The 22,138-nt window shown below is 36.2% G+C and overlaps 3 protein-coding genes across 3 annotated transcripts; 2 read left to right on the top strand and 1 right to left on the bottom strand.

Annotated features, from left to right (window-relative positions):
- Window positions 1-1,539: 1,539 nt before the first annotated feature.
- Window positions 1,540-12,093, top strand: LOC143447371 (nicotinate phosphoribosyltransferase-like). The gene is made up of 14 exons (XM_076947442.1): window positions 1,540-1,731; window positions 2,165-2,335; window positions 3,817-3,896; window positions 4,093-4,220; window positions 4,549-4,679; window positions 4,835-4,947; window positions 5,145-5,338; window positions 5,469-5,609; window positions 5,694-5,778; window positions 8,713-8,793; window positions 9,190-9,342; window positions 9,427-9,569; window positions 9,746-9,818; window positions 10,038-12,093. The coding sequence occupies exons 1-14, from the start codon at window positions 1,641-1,643 to the stop codon at window positions 10,113-10,115; spliced, it is 1,662 nt and encodes a 553-aa protein (XP_076803557.1). The 5' UTR covers window positions 1,540-1,640; the 3' UTR covers window positions 10,116-12,093.
- A 292-nt stretch (window positions 12,094-12,385) lies between these two features.
- Window positions 12,386-16,804, top strand: LOC143447385 (uromodulin-like). Its single transcript, XM_076947466.1, has 7 exons — window positions 12,386-12,779; window positions 14,403-14,611; window positions 14,848-15,038; window positions 15,578-15,715; window positions 15,855-15,974; window positions 16,086-16,236; window positions 16,395-16,804. The coding sequence occupies exons 1-7, from the start codon at window positions 12,629-12,631 to the stop codon at window positions 16,698-16,700; spliced, it is 1,266 nt and encodes a 421-aa protein (XP_076803581.1). The 5' UTR covers window positions 12,386-12,628; the 3' UTR covers window positions 16,701-16,804.
- Window positions 16,805-16,826: 22 nt separating this feature from the next.
- LOC143447376 (uncharacterized) lies at window positions 16,827-21,921 on the bottom strand. Its single transcript, XM_076947453.1, has 10 exons — window positions 21,120-21,921; window positions 19,508-19,584; window positions 19,263-19,407; window positions 18,730-18,934; window positions 18,438-18,527; window positions 18,151-18,259; window positions 17,899-18,011; window positions 17,612-17,716; window positions 17,229-17,276; window positions 16,827-17,131 (listed from the first exon to the last, which is right to left on the bottom strand). Exons 1-10 carry the CDS (start codon window positions 21,672-21,674, stop codon window positions 17,124-17,126), a joined length of 1,455 nt encoding a protein of 484 aa, XP_076803568.1. The 5' UTR covers window positions 21,675-21,921; the 3' UTR covers window positions 16,827-17,123.
- Window positions 21,922-22,138: the final 217 nt, after the last annotated feature.

Raw genomic sequence — 22,138 nt, 5'->3', positions numbered from 1 at the left:
TTCATACGGATTCGAGTTTGGGTCGAGCAGAATTTATTCGAAGATAATCAGTAATTTTTTCTTGTTTACAATTGGAACTTTTCCAAAATTTATTGATGTGATATCAGTTAAAAAATTGTTAACTAAAGGCAGGTTAAAACAAAAAGTCACAATCAATTCGCTTCCCACAGTCAATGGTGAAAACTAAAAGATACGATATGACACGAAGCCCTTCCTTTGGACTTTTCATGAGCAAATCCCAGAAATAAGAACACTCGATGTTCTCAAGAAAAGTCGATTGTGATTTAACTAATATCATATAATTAATTTATATCATGTATATTCAATTCATAACGATGATGCAGCATTTATGATCCAGTTTGTGAGTTTTGATTAAAACAGATGCATTGCTTGCCTAATTGCCTTGATCTGTTGAAGAAATTTGCCTAGTCAGCTTGAATTATTATTTTGCAAAAACTGAAAACCTTTTCCTAACGATTTTTTTTGGACTGGGGATTACCCGTTATAAAAAGTATTTTCTCCCTTCAGCGAAACTTCGGTCTTCACTGACTCTTCAGTTCCCTTTTGGTTGCGCGCATTAGGTCTGTCCACAGACTGGAAGTGCATTACAATATATAATGGCAAAAACTACCTGAACCTAAAACTATCTTCAGATCATTACAGTAAAAATAGAGTTATTGAAAATCTGCAGATTCCGATTTGGGTCTAAATGGTCCATAGAATATAGAACTTAGCTCGGTAGTAACTTAGCGTTCATCGCAATGCAAGTGGCTTGTGTTCCGTGTTCGATACTCAGCGGTGCTGTACAGTAATGCTCTTGGGCAAGACATTAACGAAACTTGCTCCTGTTAAGTGAACCAGGTGGACAGTCCTAAATTCAGGAAATATGCTACTATACAAAACATAAAAAAAAATACAAAATGTGAAAATCGGAACTTGCACAAAGGCTAGCTTAGTAAACGGGGCTCGAGAGATGAGGAATCATGGTGAGGTTTACGTGGTGCAAAAACTTTACTCAATCTGAAGATAATTTACCATAACTATATTGCTATTGCTTAGACAGCTACAGCTGTAGAAGTTGTGTAAGTGATTAACTACTGGAAACAGCTGCGGAAGTTGTTGAAACAATCTGGCATAAACGAACTGATTATAAAACCATTGTACTAGCAGTGTAGTTAAGTTAGTATTGCTCTTTTCTAGTGCTGTCTTATTGTATTCTGGGCCTACAGTAATATATCTACCTTGCATAACAAAGAAAAAAGAGTCAATGGATTATACAATGCTAGCCTATAGTCAAGCCAAGTGAAACAGTATCGCTACAATTCGAACCCAACTGCTTGACGATTCTAGGGTTAGGATTTGAATTGTTAAAAGGGAGAGGGTTAGTATTGCTGCGTTTAAATTGTCAAACAACCTGTAGAAACATTATGCTTGCGTAAGGCTTCTCTTTAATTTAAGTTTTAATTTAATAATTTAATTTAGTTTCAATTTCAATTTTTAACTTAAGCGTGTTTAACCTGGGATGTTGTTTGCAGTAACGAATTTTTTATAGTAATCAAGTATTTAATAGGTATGCATTGTTTTTTCTGTGTCAGATTGGGTTAACGTTTTATATCTTTCAAAATTGCTTCTGCGTTTAAATGGCAGAAGAGTTATCAACTTTCATGGAAGCGAGAAAAGAAAATGGAGTTCATATGCCAATTAACAATGTTGTGCAGCCACTTCTAACTGGTATGATTTTGTGTTCTTTTGTATGACTGATGTTGCAGCAGTACAGTTAAAGTAGATTTTGATAATCATGTTTTCTCTTCGTAATGAATTTATGCATTGTATTTAAATATTTTGAAGAACTAAAACTGTGACATGTTTAGAATTTCAAAAAATTCTAAAACCTGTTTTAGCATTTTTTAAAGACAAAATCCTGTTATTTTCAAATAAACAACACTCTTTACCTGCAAGTGGCCACTCGGTTTACTATGTTTTTTTTTTTTATTTGATCTGTTTTAAAAGCTAGTTCCAACCAGAGATATATTTCGATCATATCATATTCTTATTGACTTTGCCAGCTCATTTGTTTGCTCTGTGAAGTTTAACAACTTGCCCAAGAGAAGTATCTCTGCTGGCAAAAAGTTAAAACCTTGAAATGCAAAAACTGTTTTTATAGATCTCTACCAGATTACAATGGCTTATGCATATTGGAAAAGTGGTAAAATGGAAGACCAAGCTGTATTTGACCTATTTTTTCGAAAAAATCCTTTTCGAGGTGAATTCACTGTGTATGCTGGTCTAGAAGAGTGTGTCAAATTTTTGCAAAACTTTCACTACTCTTCATCAGGTACATTTACTATTCTGTGTTACTAATACTATGTGATAAATCTAATACAGCTAATATTGTTATAAATCGTGATTTTTATCAAATAACTAATTAGTAAAACCTCTATTTTAAACTTTGTTATTACCGTATGTGGTAATCAGCATTTCAATTTGTTGTTATGCGACTTTGCCAAAAACACTCTTTTGGAATTAAGACGTCAGAAGCTCCAATACCACCCATTAAACCGTGTTTGCAACCCACTTATGTTTGATCGGGTTTTTAGCTGTGGTACATGTCTTCGCATTGTACTAGCTACTTGCAGTTTAATAAACACTTGATCATAAGGAAAGAACACTTAAACATGTGCGTCTGAAACGCATGTTTATTAATGACCTGGCATCTTTACATTTTGTACACAACAAAAAAGTGCTGATAACGCCATCTGAGAACAATACTACAAGCTCTTATGATTAAGCATGATACTGGAAAATTTGAGTTATAGAAAGCAACTCCACTCTAGTCAATACTCTAGTCTCTAGTCTAGTCGGTCACAATGAAATCCTTTTAAATGGCAGATTTTTCCACTGTATGGTATATTTCTGTTTCAATATTTTACTTTTCTTAATCATCAACCCTGGTTTAATTTCCCCGATGCATAAAATATTTATGCTCACTTTCACCCCACTGAGAACAACATGATTGAAATGTTGTAAATTACAATATAATGTTCGAACACAACTGTTTTAAAGTTTTGTGCTGGTCAAGAAAACTAATTAGAAAATATAAACTTCTTCAAGACCTGAAATAAAAAAGATATTGCGTTAGGTAATTAAGTAAGTAAGTAAGCAACTAATTAATTAACTAACTCATTTAACTAGTTAACTAACACCAACTTAAGTAGCTGCGCATTAATATAGAATTTATTTTCAAGTTTAATTTATAACGTTAAAAAGTTGAAAGTTTCATTAAAGTAAGGGGCAAGTCTAAAGCCAAGTTGTCCTTGAATCAAAGAGTAGCTGGATCAGTAAATGATAAAGTAAATTTGCCTTCTTTGTTTTTTGCCCTAATGATTTTTTTGCCCAGCACTGTATGCATTAAGTCTATCTCGCTGCTTATCGTGCTAATCAGTAGTTGCACACATATGGCAGTTACACCGACTTTTTAAAGTTTTCTTGATTAATAAGACAACGTTTTCAGTTTTCACTCTTCTAAATCGTATGTCGCAGGTATTTTAGTGTGGTACTTTTAAGCAACATTTCAAGCTTCTACTTAAGAGTACCTATTAAATTTTATACCTACATATCCCATTTTAATATCATTTTTTTCACCTTTTAACCAAGGAATATGGTAGTTGACCAATTTGAAAAACACTTGGGCTTTTATTTTTGTTAAAAAAGTGCTTTTAATTCAAGCATTAAGAGTTTTTACTGCGGTTATTGTAAAGTTCATTCTTTCCACTCTCCCTTTGGAAACTTGTTTGTAACCTGCAAATTTTCATCCAGACATCGCATATCTTCGTGGAACATTTCCTTCAATAGACGAGGGGTTTTGGACTTACCTCTCTAACATCGATGCATCCCAGGTGAATGATATCACATGTTTAGAGACTTACTCTGCACCTTTTCGTATTGTGGTGCATAGTTTCAAATAAGTGTTAACTACGCAGTAATCTTATTTTGTCGTTGTATTTTCTTGGTGATGATATTGGCATTAAACAAATTACTGTAAAGTGTGTATACAGTATTGTATTTATTTATAATTAAACACTTTACCTATAGGTCTCTTTGCATTCAATGCCTGAAGGTTACATAGTTTTTCCTAAAACCCCACTTCTCCGTGTTGAAGGTCCTTTGCCAGTGGTACAACTACTCGAAACAACTCTGCTTAATCTTATTAACTATGCAAGGTAGTACAAATGCAGTAGAAGAACAGTACGTTTTTGTCCTGAATTTTGTATATTTATTGTAATGTATTGCTGTGTTTCAAAAATTTTTGTTGACATTTACAGTATGAATATTTTTGTTTATTTACTTTTTCAATATGTTGTCACTTGTCATTCATAATACTGATTGCATATATACATACCTATTTTACATATACATTGCATATAAAAATACGTTATTTCAATGTGTATAATGATATTATAAGCCATCCATTATCCATGGATAAATACTCCTGAGTTTATCAAGTATCTAACTTTGATCACATTAAAAACTGATATCTCTTTACTATAGTTTAGTTGCAACAAATGCTGCACGATTTCGAATCGCTGTCGGCAACAAGATCAAGTTGTTGGAGTTTGGCCTGAGAAGAGCACAGGGTCCAGATGGTGCACTTTCTGCTTCAAAATACTGCTACATTGGGGGTAATTTTGTTCATGTCAATCTCACAAGTTATCAGATTGATGATATTCCTTAATTAGATCGTATTTATGTAGGAATAATGATTTTGATTAACACCAAGCTGTCCTTTTTAAACATAAACTCAAATAGTTTCTAGCTTCACATCGTTGTACCTCAGGTTTTGATGGGACAAGCAACGTATTGGCTGGCAAGCAGTTCGGCATTCCAGTTTATGGAACACATGCACATGCTTTTGTCAGCAGTTTTAAATCAGTGGAAGATGTGAAGGAGGTATTGTTTGTGTATACAGAGAGTACTTAATGTTTTTTAATTGAAAATGTGCAGAAATTATTCTGTAAAATTGTGATATGTTCAGCTCATCATGCTAAAGCACTTGTAAATTGGCTGAGTTATTCAGTGTCATTGTTGAAATGTTGTTGCCTGGTTATTATTTTAGTCTGTTATAAGTTGAATTCTAATTTGCATAGAATTCCAATGGAGGTTCTTGCATCAAGGTAGATCAGTTCAAAGCATTGGTCTTACATTGGTTGCCGCAAGTGTGTTCAATTCTTAACGTTATTGAAAATGAAACAAATAAAGGAGAACTGGCTGCTTTTATTGCATATGCCGTTGCTTTTCCTACCACTTGTCTATGTCTGCTAGACACTTACTCTGTTATAAGGTATGCAAATAGTCTGCCTTACTACCTTGAATATCACTGTAATGAAAATACATTATTTATCAACAGTGGGTGACAAGAATGATAAGGTTTTCTAAGGTTTTCTAATAAATTTGGTTTCATCTTTCCACAGGAGTGGGCTCCCAAACTTTCTGGCCGTTGCACTGGCCCTCGATGACCTCGGTTACAAAGCCGTAGGTGTCAGGCTGGACAGTGGAGATTTGGCATATTTGTCGAAAAAGTGCAGGGCAGCGTTTAAAACCATTGCAAAAGAGTAAGTTGTTTTCAATTTTTGAGAAGTTAAATGTTACAATTATTATTGAAAGTGTACAAGTTACTGCAACCAAACTTTTCTTAGATTTTCTAAGTCATGGATGGAAAGCTTTGTGATAGTAGCAAGCAATGATATCAATGAAGATACTTTGCGTTCTCTGAAGGAACAGGTATAAAATACATTTAGATTGTGTTGATATAAGATGCTTGGAATTTAATGCTTTGCATTAAGTTTGTCATGATAATTGCATATGGATAAGCAATACTGCGAACTGCTCATGCATTGTGTCCAATGTCTGTTAATTTGGGCTTTGCTGAAAAGTGTCATTTAACACTTGTCCTAATGTTGTTGTTCTTGTTTTTCTTACAGAACAATTCAGGTTTGCATAAGGTGATCCTCACTGAAATGCATGCATAATGAATTTTTGTAATCAAATCTATTGAACTTCTCAGTTTTTCTAAATCTGAAATGTTCAGCACTTGGCATGTGCAAGAATATAATTGAAATGGGACCCTGTAATCTTTTGAAATGTAAAAAACGCTGCAGTATGTAATCAAACGTATCATATTCTACATGCAAGGTATAACATTTTTGTAACTGAAAATTCTTTGGCGTTTTGGAATTCGCTTGATGACAATTCATTAAAATCCGCACAATTCACAATCATCAGCAATTGAAGTTGGGTGTTAACTTAAAGCCACTTCTGCTGCCTCTTATCTGCGCATGTGCAATACAGTACAATAATACATTCTACAAAACACTTGACTATTCTGGAATAATTTTTCCGAATCAACCCCAGCAGTGCTTTTTTTCGCCTTTGCAGTAGGTTCACAAAGTTATTATGGTTCAATAAGATGACAATATTGTCAAATTGGCATGAAACGTACACATCCATCACATATAGCTTTGCAATGTGACATACCATTTCCTAAGACTTGTGAAAAATATGTAAATTGGATGTGAATGTTTTGAGATTCGGTTGTTAAGGATTAGTTATTCTACAATTCGCATTCTTACCATTACCTTACACTGTAACCCGGTCTACACTAGGCTTACAGCATAAACTCTTGCGACATTTTGGCAGCAGGCTGAAAAGCAGTAATAACTGGTATTAATCCAACCCAGTTCCACTATGATTATATGACATGAAATAGATGCATGGTGTTCTTAGAAACATCATTTTTTACGTTGGTTTTTAAATAAGTAGCCTGACATGATCACTATGTACAGTTGTACACTAGGGTTATGACTAGAAAATTTTTTTTTGCCTGTAGCAGGAATCAATGAACATTTTGGTATAAATTTAGAAAATTATAATTATTTCGTTCAAATCGTAAAAAATATCCCGCACAAACTGACTTTAATTTTTGACATTGGTCCAAATGTAAAAAAAAATTTACAATTCAAAACTTCATTTTTGATACAAATTTAATGTTCAAATATTTATCCTTTTTGCACTTCTGGTAAAGTTCTTCCATCAATTTGACTCCCCTTTCTGCAATTATGTTAGTGCGTGGCCGTGGGTCATCTACAACGGACTTATCCAAATTCCAATGGGTTTTAAGGCACTTTAAGGCTCCAGGATATTCGAGCTCAAAGATAGCATCAAATAATCTTTGGTATATTCCATCTTTAAACCTTTTGTTAGAAAACGAGGCTTCCTGCCACACATTTGCAATGACTGAGCATGATATCTCCAGAGTTAATCTCCATCTAGGGATGAGGAAGTGGGCAATCATAGCATAAATGGCTCTTGAATTCCATCTAGCATTGTGTAGAGATGGAAATTTATGCCATTTGGTTAGTGGAAATCTACCATTTTCTTTGAAGAAGCGGAATGCTCTGCACAACTCAAAGAGAAACTTAAAATCATCCCTCCATCCTGGGTTTTCAACCATTTCCATCTCAATTTCTGGCTTGTAGGATTGCTGCAAGTTTTCGTAGTGTTTCACCACATCATCTACAAATTTGTAGTTGAGAGTTGGTTTTGTTGAAGACGTTGGATTGAAGAACTATAATACATGCTTTAAGACTCTATCAAGAATATGATGTTGGCAACCAATATACTGTGGTTTATCAAAACCCTTGCTGATCCTTGCATTTTGCAGTTTCACAACAACGCCATTCAGCCGTCGAGTATTAACAGATGTTGTGTCACATATGATCATTTTCAAATTTTTCCATGCATCATATTCATCTAGTAGGTTTTCTAGGCTGCTGAAAATATCTTGAGCTGTTCCACTTTCGAATTTTAGAACACCCAGTTTGATTTATCTTGATGGACTTTTCTAGCATACTACCTGATATTCATGTTTGCCAATCTTTTTTCCATAAAAGTGTAAACAGAAATTATTCTCCTCTTTCATAATTGATTTTAATTTTAGCTTTGCATTGTTGTCATCTCTTATAACTGCTCACACAATTTACCAAAAAAAAAATTTCAAATCTTCACAATTAAAATTATGTCAGGCAAATTCAAATTAGTCGATATATATACATATACATTGCATTGAAAACTGGAAAAATTTGGTGCGGGAGATTTTTGTTTAAACAGTCTTAACTTTTGTGAGTTTTCAAATCAGGACATAAAAGTTCATCATTTGTAACTACAGGACACACAAAATTAAAAAAATTTTTTTTAAGTCATAACCCTATTGTACACTCTGGTGTGAATATCTACAAGTCATTTAATATTGATTTCATTAAATTTACTTTTTTGCATGTTAGATCAATCGTATTGCTTTGTGGCTGTTTTAAAACTTCCAAACAAAACTATTTTGACAATTCTACCTTTAGTTGTAAGTAAATATACTGATTGACATACAGTCGTTAGGCTTTGAAAAATAATGGTAATTAATAGTACTGAAGCGTTTAATGCAATTATGCTGCCTAAATGCCTGCAAGGGGAAACCATATTATCTTATGGTCGTAGTGGAATTTTTTATACAAACTAAAAGTCTTACTGTTGTATAATATGAAATTAGCATAGGTATTGTTGCATACAATTTAATTATCGTGTGTGATGAGTTCATCTGTGTGCACTGTTAAAAAATGAATTTTGATACCAATTGAGTGACATGATGATTTTCGTGGTTTCACACAGGGCCATGAGATTGACAGTTTTGGCATTGGCACCCACCTGGTAACTTGTCAGAAGCAACCAGCACTTGGCTGTGTGTTCAAGGTAACAATAAGTGTAGCGTACTACTGTAGCGATTTATATATTGCTTGCTTGGAGAGTATCACCAATATGTTGCTTGTGCCTCAGATCGTTTTGTTGTAACGCACAGATGCGACGGTATTACTTCAGGAAGTGATTAAAATAAATTTGCCTCAGAGGCAAAACATGGCGAAGATTAAGACTTCCCGCCGAACCCTTCCTTAATCATTCTGCTTAGTACAGTACTATAAAAATGCGTTTTTATCTCGTAACATTTCGCACACATTTTCTAAACACAGTGTTTAGCAAATGGGCATACACTTGCATTTATTTTCTTAGTTTTAATCGAGCAAGGCAAATGCTTGTGCTACGTTTCCATGCAAAAGCGTTGTAGTTTCGAACGCATTCTTTGCTGTTTAGCTTGTCGCAGTGAACGACGAGCCGCGTATGAAGTTGAGCGAAGAAGTACAAAAAATTAACTTACCAGGCCGCAAGGATGTCTACCGACTCTACTCCGCTGAAGGTCTTGCCGTGTTGGACTTGGTGCAGCTGACTAACGAAGAACCGCCGCAGGTTTTAATATAAAAATTTCTTCGTTACTTGGTTATTATAAACTGTATTGTTTTATGTTCTTTATTCTGTTGTATGTGTCGTCAGGTCGGCGTGAAGATGATGGTGCGCCACCCGCTGGTGGAATCTAAACGCGCTTACGTCTGTCCTCATAAAACGGAGCTTTTACACAAACAATATTGGGGACCAGATGGGGTCATGCAAAATTTTCCCACCCTTGAAGAGCTAAAGTACGTTTCCATCATATGTTTTACTTCGCCGTTTTATTATATGACGCTACACTATGTGTGTGATAAAGCGCAAAACTGGAAGCATATAACCAAAAGCACACAAACGGTTTAATTGCGAAGAAAAGTAATGACCCAGGTTACGGTTGTAAACGAATTCTTATCATATTTTTCAACAGAGAGAGGACAGCCTGGTCGTTGAAAACTCTGCGTCCTGATATAAAAAGGGAACTGAATCCCACCCCGTACAAGGTAGGATAAGACACGGTGTATTTTTGTGCCTTTTTGGACATGTATACTTTATGAATGGCATGTAACGTAACCCAGTCAAGGCATTAAACTTACTTGTATATTGTCAGTATTGTGGTTTATTTCAATGTAAAGGAATCGATTCCTAACTTTTGTTATTAGCTCAAGTCGTTGATTTGTTTGCGCTTGTTTCAAGATTTGACATTTTATTTTACTTTCTAGGTATCAGTGACCGACACCATGTATCATTTCTTACATGAGCTTTGGCTCGACCATGTGCCCATAGGAGAGTTAACGTAATCGTCTTTCCTCTTTTCTTTTTTATTGGCTTCCATCGTTCAAGCATTCTTGTTAAATTGTGAAGTAACTTCCACGTTTGATCAACTAATTAATTCCCTTTGCCATGTTGGACCAACTTATTTTCTCGCTAGCATGCGCTATTTAATCAGATTGAAGGCAATACATAAAGAACGGAATGTTAAATGGAATGTTTTCGAATACTAGAATAATCAACGGCTTACTGCGCAATATAAGCAACGCTCTTGTGTCGTACTTTTTCACTGGAATGATTTCCGGTTATATTTTTTGGCTCTTTCTTCCTTTACGTTTTTTAAACTCCCAGCGTTGCTTTGAGGTGAGACCGTGAGGGTAATAGTGTTTTCACTGGAGATTTCCTGGGGTAAAGTATGGGCATTTGGAAACTGATATGGAAGATTTTAGAAGACCCGCAACCAGGAGGGCTTGCGGAGGGTTGAGGGGGTTGTAGACGTTACCGAAATGAGTTGTTTTAGTGTATCGCTTAATCCGCTTGGGTATCAACTAATATATCCGGGTAGGCCTGTAGTTGTACTGTACTTACTGTACTGTACCTGTAACAATTATTGAATCATTGAGTCGGTGGATCGATCAGCTGATCGATTGAATTTTAATCCAATGGATTAATTAGTCGAGTTGTTGACTTGATTAGAAAACCGTATGTCCACCTCATTCCCAAGCAATAGGCTATGGTGTAAAACGTGTCAGACAAAAACGTTGCAGGCTGCTTTTAAATAGGTTTTGTTCACTTTGCCGTCCATGAAGTTTTAGCTGTCACTGTTAGAATTGCTTCTGAAAAGTCAATGAATAATTTAAAGTGTGTTTTGCATAAAAAACAATTTCGTATGCATGCTATACCGATTGAAATTAAAGCCCCTCCAGAATATTTCTGTAGTACTGTTGTGGTTTTGCATTATTTTTTCCACTTTTTGTCATATGTAGTTTTAAGTAACGACTAAATATAACTTCATTTATCCACCAAACCCTTCTAATGTCTTCATGCACTCGCACACTCCATTGCTATTTAATCGAATTTTTCTGCAGAGTTTCCGATCGAATTGTGAGTTTGAACATAATAATTTATTAATTGTTGTGAAATCCAGCCATGTGTTGAAATGATATTGCTGGTACATTTTCTATTTCTGAAAGCAGTCACGGTTAACGAATAATTTCGACCTGCAATTATATTGATTTTCTACGATGATTATGACGTTCCTTAATTGCCGTGTGACAGTAAAAATTACGTGCGCCTCGATACGACGTTGCATAATTTCCCCATCATGTTTACGTATATCTCTCAAGTTGTCTGTAATATTTGGCGCGTGTCATTCGTATTATTTATTGACCCTCCAACTGTCTTACAAACTTTGCGGCTCGAACTTGGTACCCGTCTGTCTTGGAAGGAATGTTTTTGACTTTGTCAATTTCTTATTTTAACACCTTCGAATACTCAAGGGTTTATTTTTGTCACCGATATTAAATCGCAAAAATATTATATCAGCATGTCATGAGCTTTCTTTGAAATCATCATGTATTTAAGTTACGATTGTGGAATATCATTTTGTACCGTTTATACACGGAAAATTTGCGCTTGCAAATGCGCCTTTACGTCAGTCTTCGCATTACCTCCAGCCATTCCATTATAAATTAGTACATGTGCTTGTATGTCAGTTGTACTCGGTGGTTACACCAAAGTTTCACTGTTTTAAGGCAAACTGATCAAAGGTTTCAACAGACAAGTTAAGTAAACTCTGAAAGAGAGAATAAAATATTTTCTCACGTTACGTAAGCTTCTTTGTGCAACGATCGTCAACGCAACAACTGTAATTATTACGTCAGGCATGACGTCGTTATTTGAGGTTTTACTTTTTCATGGCATGTCACAATGCTTGTTTCGTGTGATTGTTTGACAATGTACATCAGCTTGACGTGCTCCTCTTCAATGAAGCTCTATTTCATGGTCGTCTTTTTTATTGGTTTTTGACGTCATGTGTATTTAAGAGGATTTGTTTTACTCATTTCGCTTTTAGACATGTGATTTTTCCAACCGTCCTTCCAATTTCTAAACATTTTATGCCAGCAAATTAAATTCGACCTATAAAGATTGTAATGTTAATGACATAATAGATTTTTGCTTCGAACAGGAACATAGAACGCCTATTTAACGCATGACCAGTAACAAAGGAGTAGCATTTGTCAATGATATGAAAGGTCTTTTTGTGACGAGCTTTAAACCCGCTTAACGCGGTCGCTCGAGTGTTATTGTCAGTGTGTATCACCGGCCATTGGCAGACCACGCTGTAAATCACTCTATAAACACAACGCTGTATATGTGTAAATACACTATTTAAAAAACGGTAATTATAGCGCCATGTAGACTGCAGAAAACCAGGGCAGCGGCCAGTCGTTTTAAACGCCTCCCAGGCAATTTTTTTATATAAGGCTGTCTTGTGAAAAGCTTAACATTTTATAGCTGATAACCTGTCAGCTACATCAGAATGTTGACGGGAAAGAGCTTAGCTGTGTTTGTACTTTTACGTTTGGCCGTTGAAGAAGTTGTAGCAACGTCTAAAGAAGAAATTCAGCTTCAGATTGGCTCGTTTTTGGCTGAAGATAATTCTACGGAGTATGAGTTGCTTACCGAAGGGGGTGAGATTGTTGGAAACGTTTATCATGTAAAGTGCAACCATATAGTGTAGTTGTCGTGGGAACTTTTTACCGCTTGCTTGCACTCAACAGTTAATTTTGTAAAAAAAATGTTGAATACTTTACATGCTAACTTTGTTGAACATAGGGATGTGCCGAATCGAACAGGAATACAAATGTCAACCATTTTTGTTATTCCAATGAATCCTGAATCTTGCGAACACATTCTGGCCTAAACTTTTGGTTTGCATAAAGTCAAAAAATAAGCAACAAAACGTTTTCAGTAGTTACAAGTTTGCAGTTGTATGGTCGATCTGGAACATATTGGACTGGTTAGGAATTGGTCTACTCCAGGGCTTCCCAAACTGGGGGTCGCGACCCCGCAAGGGGTCGCGTAACGAACTTCAGGGGTCGCAGAGCGTATACCAATTTTACACGAAGTACAAAATACAATCAAAACAAAATATACTTCGAGCCTAATAAACATAGAAACCGCCTTGAGACCAGCATTAACAGATATTGAGCCACGGCTGGACTTGCTTTGTAGCAGAAAGCAGTCGGACCAATCACACTGAATAAATGTGTGTGCTTTTTTGTTTGCAGTAGCCTACATATGTGTAAAGTAGTAAGTAGGCTTTGAGTACTGGTGGCTTGAATTCAGTCTTTGCATCTCAATAAATGTCACTAATGACTAATGTATATTTCGCACTGCTTATCAATTTAAACGTGAAGGGTCGCGGAAAACTTCAGAAGTTTGAAAGGGGTCGCGAGCAAAAAAGTTTGGGAAGCCCTGGTCTACTCTATACCAATTTTTAATCAATAATTTCGTACAAGCGAAAAGCAGCTCGATTTATTTCAGCTTAAACAAGCTGATAATTTCAAGCATGATTTCTTTGCTCGTCTGCTATTTTGATTTAGCGAAATACGAAAGGCTGTCACTATTTGATTGGAAACAATCGTAGATTTGAAGCTATTTTTCATGGTTTCTAGTTAACTTTACTTAAATGTTATAACAGAGTAATTTAAACCTAACCTAAGCCTTAAATCGTTAGCTTAAATCGACTTTTGCATATCCATTCTTCTAATCTAACCGCCGTATCTTTAACTATCGGCTGGATGACCTACTTTCGGAGAAATAGTCACCTGATGGGCTGCGTAACCTAATAGCTTACAGTACTTAGGATGAAGTAGTCACTCTCTTTTTGTTATTCTCAGAATTCCGAATCTTGTGTTCACATTTTGGCCTAACCTTTTATTTTGCTTGAAGTCTGAAAACAGCACTAACACGTTTTCAGTTGTATGATCGATCTTGAAAATATTGGAATGGTTAAGAGTGGATCTATTTCTAATAATCTCGTAAAGCGAAAAGCAGGTTGATTTCTTTCAGTCGCCAGCAAGTTGAAAAGTTGAACCACGATTTCCTTGCTCTTCTGCTATTTTGATTGAGCAAAAAACTCACAGACTGGATGGAAAATTGCACGAATATTAGAATTTATGTTATATAGTATTCGTATTCTTACCAATCAAAATCTTTTTCGATTTGGCCCATCCCTGCTGTTGAACGTATTGAAAAGAGGGTTTTTACCACAATAAAAGCCTGTCATTTACTACTTAACTCTTTTTTAGTTAAGGTCATGTGCCTACCTGAGTACATGTGCGTCGCTATATCCCGAACGTTTTATCAAGACAGGGGAATACATTATGCCAATTTTACTTCTTTGAGCTTCAGCGAAAGCTGTGATGATGACCTTGTATCAGATCCGACAGCCGCAGATGACCACAAAATTCTTTGCACGACCAAGGGTTTCATGACCTGCGGCAGCACCATGAATTTAGTAGGTTTATGGCCAATGAAAATATGTATGATATATTGATATTTGTCGGTGGACAGTAAACTCACTTTATTAGCCTATACAGGCGTTACGTAGCAAATCTATATGTTTGTGAAGGCTGCAGTAATATTAGTAGTCTTGCCATGTGCCATCGTACAGCAATTTTAGTTCAAACTAATTTTATGCATAACTTTTGTCACTGAAAAGAAAATTTGTTCAGTTCGTAATATGCTTTGCAGACTGCTACCGACGTGATTTATGGAAATAGCCTTGTGACGTCAGATCTGGCTGATCCCGCCTTCCCTAACGTGAGAGTTGGCCAGTACTATAACTACGTCCTGCCATTTGATTGCGCGTACCCTTTAGCCTACTTAGTTTCACTTACGAAGGAAAGCATTGATAAAGAGTTTCACTATTTACCAACCATAAGGTAAAAAGGAAAGGCTGGATATTAAACAATCGGGATAACTTAATTAGTAACTTGAACGCACAGTGTATAATGCTACAGCACGGTGCTCCTATAGAACCAAAGTTAAGTGCATTTTATGTTCTAATGTGTTAATCATGTTACATTATTTTAACATATTTTCCGGCTCGGTAGCCGAGTGGTTAGAGCGCTTGGCATGCTATAATGTCGTCTATGTTCGATACCTAACAGTGCCGCCACCCTTGTAATAAACTTGGGTGTTATGAGGTCGCTTGCTTCTGTTCCGTGGTATGACGAACAGTTTCAAGTTTGGGCAACATAGCATCAAAAAATCGATAAACCAAATAAAAATGTGTGTATCAATCGGAAATTGCGCAAAGTCAAGCTTGGTAACCGGTGCTCGAGAGATGAGGAATTATCGCCGAGTTTAAGTCGTGCAAAGACTTTTTCTCAGTCCAAGGGGTATACATTGTGATTCCATACCATGCCAACGAAAGTGGACGAATCTTACTAACTTAGTCTTAAAAGTTCACGTTTTGTAGTCAAGTTCGTCGAATAGTAATTGACACTGATGTCTCCGCTACTGGTTTCGGAGAATTTTCTGTCGGAATGTTTTTGTTCAAAGGACCTTCATTCAGTGAATTGCGTACTAGACCACCGCGACTGAAGATGCATGAAACGTAAGTTACAATATGTCCTATATATACCATTTCTGTACATGACGAAGCTTATATTCTGTTCTTTACGTATTTGCTTAACACCCATTTCGAAAATTCTCTAGTTGTGTAATATTTTAGTCACGGGCATTTATGCTTTTAGGCTGTACGTAGGCGTGCGTTTGTTAGAAGGTCCACCGACTGCTGTAATTGAAGTAGAAAAATGTTGGGCGACTCCCGTAGAAGATGCAAAACATCATCAGTTTTTCTTTCTGAAATACTAGTAAGTGTTACTGTTATAGTTCAATCGTCTTGAATCTTGATTATCAAAAAAATAAAGATTTTGCACTAAATTGATCGTTTGCTCTATGAGAAAACTTCGTCTATTTTCTAGCTGTCCTGTGACTGACTTTGTTCAAATCGAAAATCCCAAAAACTTGTCTCACTTCTATTGGAGTTCTAGAGTTTTTCGATTCTCAAACAGCTCAGCCGTCTATCTGCACTGTGATGTCACTGTTTGCTTTACTGATCATCAATCATGCATAGTAAGACAGTTACAAGAATCGTTGTGATTTAGGCAGCAATAAATCATTATCACAGCCTTGTTCGATACCTTTATTCTGTTATGTACGTCTTTGTATTAATTTTATTCAAATTGCCAGCTATGGCGAAAGATATTATTAGCCTAAGTCAAAATTTCCAGACGAAATGTCCAAGCCGGTCTCGACGAAGACGTTCCCTTGACGCTCAGAAGAATTCATCAAAAAATAACGCAACTTTGACAGTCGGACCCATTTACTTAGACGATGATGCTTCCATCATTGACGGAATAACGGATGAGGAGTCTGGAGATCGCTCCCTGGAGGATGGGGATACAGAAGTGAATAAAAAGCATCGTTACCTGGAAATTAGCTGGCTTGCCGTAATTGGCATGATTTTTCTTTCTTTTCTTGCTCTTCTTATAATCATCGCTATTTGTTTGTTACGAAAAATGCATCGAATCTTTTAACCGCGAGATTTCGGCAAACCTTTCTGCAACTACCTCGTTCCTTGAGACTGTCCACTTGTCAATGCATTTTCTTACGCTTATAAATATATAAACCATTGCTTTCATTCTCGCAGTTGGTCTGTCGAAAAACGCGCCCGATATTGCAAAGCATTTGTCTTTATAAAGCCATTTTATACATTTATTTTAAACACACTTTGATTCAAGACAAACTTAGAGCAAAACGCACTTTGAAGTATGGTCTGTCAAAGATATTGGTATAACACATAGGCACAGTTCTGACCATATATACATCTTGCATAAAGAAAAATACTTGAATCGCCTATAACAGAAGCTGCCACAGGGGTGAGGCCAAACGGGAGATATTGCTTAGGGTAAACCTTAGTCGCTGTACGTCTGTGAGTTTCTACGTATAACAAATTGAAATCATCTCCCTAAAGAAAAGAAATTACTGTTTAGTTTCTAAAAAGTTCAAATACATTGTACAACAGTATAGCCTACATTGTCACAATATCTATATAATGTACTTACCAGAACCACGGTTCAAAGCTTCATTAAGCGCATTTTGGCTGACAGTTCCTAGAATAAAGTGTTTAGTTAAAACAATATATGTCACTATGTGTATCCTATTTCCGTTGCTTTTATATAAAGATGATTTCCCGTATAAGGTGAAACGTATCATCGGCAATGCTTATACATTACGTAACTGTTTGCTATAGCCTTCATTACAAAGTACAAATACAGTTAACTTTTAAGCACATTTAGCTGAATAAAAACCGTTTAAAACACAAATTATAAAAGATATCAGCGAAACTATACTGGATGGGAAACAGCAACTGCATTCTATACTGGTTGAGTGTTCAGTATTGCAAACAGTAAATATATATCAGGGCTTGCCAACACGATTTGCTTACCAACATAGATGTAAGAGATAAACATGAAAATAAAAAGACCGATGAGGAAAACAATGGCGATAAGCATGGCCAAATAGCAATACCACTCCCTGTCTCGGCCTTTCGCTAAAATGTAAACAAAAAATTTACTTAACATAGTTTTTGCATTAGAAAACATCGATTTAGACTATATGGTTTCAGGTCGATCCAATCCAAGAACGTTTCAAGCAAGGACGATTCAACCAACGTCTGTGAGTTGAAAAGTCCTGGGTTTAATCAAACTTTTTATGTATCTCTCCAAATCGTACCCGTTTTATTTCGCATGTACTCGCTTTGTGTTGCGTCTATGATCGATTGTGTTGATCCTGACGTAGGCTCGGAAGAAAAGGTGACTCCTTTGGCCTTTTCACCAGCTAAAGACCTACAATGATGCAATTATTTAAATGCACGTCAGAAGTGTGACTAACCATCTTAATTTCATCTTCAGGAAGTCCTCGAATGTTCAAACAATGACTACAAACTATATACCAAGACGTTACTGTAAGCGTTACATAACAAACTTGTTATCAGTTGTGTCGTCACTCCATTCTGCGTCCGATGATAATGATTCGATGCGGCGAGGTGCGGGTATTGGAGGATTTTCATTTGTGTACCGAGCATCTTCTGTATCTGATATAGATCAAAATCATTTCAAAATATTATTCTTGAAAGCTGCGATCACTGTACTAGTATGCTACGCCTATCTTTTCTCAAACTTTTTTAAATTGCTAGCTTTTAACACCTTAACTATTTAGTGAGTCGTGTGCTTATTACAGTACATCAGTAATTATAACAACTACCCGCGTACCCAACACTGCTGTTTCCTCGGTAACGTTTTCGTCATTTTCGATGTCCTTTGCGTTGTTCGAACTAAAGTGGTTCATCTGAAGGACAATGTCTAACCCGACAAAAAGATGACCACAGTTACACCATAAGCAGCTACAACAGCGTAACCATGGACCACGTAAGCTATATGAAACGGCAATCTATACATCACAGTAGATACCGAAATGCGAATAATATCAGGCCAATGTCTACCACAAAACAGAAAAAGGAGATCTTTAATGAAGACAAATAATTCAAAGTTCCGGGCTACTGACCTCTCCCAGATGATTTTGCTTTTGATTTTCTATCCACTTGGCTGTACAATGGTGTCGTCTGGTGTCGCAACACTACGGCTGTGGGATACTGCAATGTCGCTTCGTCAGTGTAACCAGGGGCAACAACAACTTCTTCAAGCTCTTCCGGGATGTCGTCATAATCAGGTATGTCGTCATTGTTCTCTACAGCTACATTGTCATATACCTGTGTGAACGCAAAAAAGAGTTTTGCTACGTTACGTGTTATCAGAAAATATAAAGAAAACGAGTGATAAGCTTGAACACACTGAGCTAATAAACAGCTTCCCGTATATTAACAAAGCCTTAAAATTGATTTTGCCATGTCACATTTTGTTATTCATATATGTATGTAGGTACCGGTATATGGAACCCCTAAATTACGGTCTGTTGTCCAGTTCAAATACTTTACAAACTTCATGGTCACAATAAAAGAATATTATACACTAACAGTTCAAAGTGCGAAAAATTGTAATATAGCAAATGATTACCCAACAACAACTAAACTCGCTCACCTGGTCTGGACTGTCTTCCTTCCCAGAAGGTGGGTCATAATCTTCTTCATCCAAAGAAGCACCGCTGCTGTTGTTTGTTTTATCACGAATTGGGGGAGGATCATAGTTTGGTGGAGGTGGAAAAGTTATATTAACCACGGTGTCTCTGCTTCCAACAAATAATAATACATGATTTTTTTATGTCATAGCAAGAGGAATGACTTAGATCAAACAAAATTATTAATAAGAACAAAGACGCTGCCAACCTTTTTGATTCGGTATGAAGTGGTGTGACGGGAAGTACTATCTCTTCATAACCTTCATGTTTTTTAACGGGATTGTTCTAAAGAAAAACGGAGAGGTACCGTTGAAAATAGGCTTTATCTAAATACGTTAAACTTCTGTTTGCGTAAAATGAGGCACGTTTACAGAATTGCACTTGCTTGCCAAAAAATTGCTTTGTGTTTTTAACTAACTTTATACGGAGAAATCTTTTTTTAGATATACTTTATGTGCCAACATTAACAGAAAATGTCGAAAGATGTTTCACAGCTCCAAATTGAGGCAAGTGCGAGTGTTATTGGTTTCGTTATATGCGTTTTTGACAGTTTACTCTGTTACGCAAGACAAATGTTTGTGTAAAGTGGACACAATATCATGCTGTTTTGTGCAAAATAGAATTCTGAATATGTGATGCAAATTCAGGCGAAGCAATGAGTGACATATCATCTCACATAAGGGTAATGGTTATCAATATCACGTGTAGTCATAAAAGTGTTTGACCCTTTAAACAACTTTAAAGGCGCAGGTTGCTTTTGCTGTACTTTTTATCAAAAAGTATACCAAGCAAGAAACACGCGGCATATCCTAACCAGGGTTGCCATCGGTCTCAACTCAAAAATAAGGACGACTAGGAAACGAAAGACGAATACCACCTTAAACAGGGCACAACAGAAGAAAGCAATCAATGTTCCTAAAAAAAAAAAAAAAAAAAAAAAACAAGACACTCCCGGTATCTGCATGTTCTTAATTTTGGTATCTCATTGGTACAAAATGGTATACTATAGGTGTCAAAATGCCCAAAATACGAACCTGTGCCTAAGGACGCAAGTGAAAATAAGGACATTTTTTAGAAAAAAAAGTACAAACATATTTTCTAAGACACGGACCTTTAAAATAAGGACAAATCTTAAAAATAAGGACGGTATGGCAACCCTGCCTATAACCCAGACAGGTGAGCGTTTACGAAGGGTCAATAGCACTGACATATTTATTTCACTACTTCCATGCAGTCATGATGATGTGTTTTTTAAACTTTCAACCAAACAATAAATGACACTTGTTCACCCGAAATTGCGCACAGTGAAACGTACAACTATAGTGTCTTACAGTTCTTCGATTTGCTAAATTACCGTAATTTATGTACAAAATAGCTGAGAATGCGTAAACATACGTTATAAAGCACACGTGCTATAAAGGTTAAAAAAGAATAATTCTAAATAAGCACAGAAGTAAAGAAACACATTACTCATACATAAGCTCAAATTACATTTCAGACAGTTTTGCTTAACTTCAAAATACCCAAAAATCTAAGAATATGAACCGTATTGCAACTTTGTTTAAAGGTCATATTTGTTGATTTAATTGAAATGAGGATATGATACCACAACGTGGAAGTTAGGTTACAATGGCACATTATGCAAGTAAGTTAATTGATCAGTCGAACTTAGGCGACATTTACATGACATGAAAGAAAGCTTGTTATGAACTACTTTGTAGAAACAGACTGTGGGCTCCGTCTCACATACGTTTAATAAGGTGTGCAATTTTTCTCACACATACGTACTGTAAATGTCAACTTACTGTAACATAATGTACCTGTAAGGCATCATTTGTGCCGTCATTATTATCCAAATTGATTATTGCATCATTTGTGTCAACATCAGCTTCGGTTGGGATTTTCCTCTTTACCCGCGACCGCGGTGTAGGGATTCCTGCGTCGACAACGTCACAATCAACTTTGGTGATGTCAAACTTGAGAAGGTCGAAAGAGTTATCGACTTTGAAAGATTCATCAGCTTTGATGCTGGTTTTTGCTGCCTGATCGCGACTAAACTTCAGTGTTTGATAAATATCGTCGAGCTCGTCTAAGGTGGCGTCAAGTTGTGTAATATCTTGATCACTCATTATTTTTAACGGCGTTAACAATTTAACAGCGTTAACAATATATAAATATACCAAGGGCCTATAAATACACGATTCCCATATTGTATGATAGCCTAACAGTTGATGCAAGTCTCTTTCTACAACCAGAGCTACGTCTGGCGCCTGAATGTTAGCTTTCCAGGCTGTTTTGATCAGTTTCAAACTGCCAGTGACATACAAAAAATGAAATATATGTTTTGGCCTGATGCATCTGCATGATTGAGTCATTCTTCAACACTCGTCATACTTAGACGACATATGATCTGTAAACATAATCTCGATAGCTAATTACGTCTGTGCTGTTGGTTTTTTATTAAATTTTCAGATACTTATTTAGTTATAGCTACACGCGAAGCTTTGCGTAACGGCGTATAAAAACAAACATGAACAATAATAAAAGAAAGTAACATCGGCTACAGTACATTAGTTTTCTGCTAATAAATCTGCAGATGTTTGATCTTCGTTATAAGACGTATCGCGAGAGCACAGCCTTTCTAATAGGGACTGTTCTGTCAACAATAACAGTGGCAGTTATTCATAAATGTTGTCATTAACATAAGGTCGACGTCAGAGAAAAGGAGCTGTTTGATGTAAGCTTCCTTGCAATTGCTGCCGGATGTGCATCAATAGAAACCACAAATTCAGGTATATGCTAGATAGCTATAGCTGTTCGACGTTAAAAGCTTTATTTT

Source organism: Clavelina lepadiformis, chromosome 1, assembly GCF_947623445.1.
Source record: "Clavelina lepadiformis chromosome 1, kaClaLepa1.1, whole genome shotgun sequence".
In the NCBI taxonomy this organism is placed as follows: domain Eukaryota; kingdom Metazoa; phylum Chordata; class Ascidiacea; order Aplousobranchia; family Clavelinidae; genus Clavelina; species Clavelina lepadiformis.
The sequence above is the reverse complement of the archived record's forward strand: the minus strand, read 5'-3'. Positions and strand labels throughout refer to the sequence as shown.

Coding starts and splice junctions, on each gene's coding strand:
- LOC143447376 (XM_076947453.1), bottom strand. CDS start 21,674: ATGACTCAATCATGCAGATGCATCAGGCCAAAACATATATTTCATTTT. Junction 18,528..18,729: donor AGCAAAATCATCTGGGAGAG/GTCAGTAGCCCG, acceptor TTGTCGGGTTAG/ACATTGTCCTTCAGATGAAC. Junction 18,260..18,437: donor CGAGGAAACAGCAGTGTTGG/GTACGCGGGTAG, acceptor GATCTATATCAG/ATACAGAAGATGCTCGGTAC.
- LOC143447371 (XM_076947442.1), top strand. CDS start 1,641: ATGGCAGAAGAGTTATCAACTTTCATGGAAGCGAGAAAAGAAAATGGA. Junction 5,339..5,468: donor GACACTTACTCTGTTATAAG/GTATGCAAATAG, acceptor ATCTTTCCACAG/GAGTGGGCTCCCAAACTTTC. Junction 5,779..8,712: donor TGCGTTCTCTGAAGGAACAG/GTATAAAATACA, acceptor GGTTTCACACAG/GGCCATGAGATTGACAGTTT.
- LOC143447385 (XM_076947466.1), top strand. CDS start 12,629: ATGTTGACGGGAAAGAGCTTAGCTGTGTTTGTACTTTTACGTTTGGCC. Junction 15,975..16,085: donor TTTTTCTTTCTGAAATACTA/GTAAGTGTTACT, acceptor TCTATTTTCTAG/CTGTCCTGTGACTGACTTTG. Junction 16,237..16,394: donor CTGATCATCAATCATGCATA/GTAAGACAGTTA, acceptor CAAAATTTCCAG/ACGAAATGTCCAAGCCGGTC.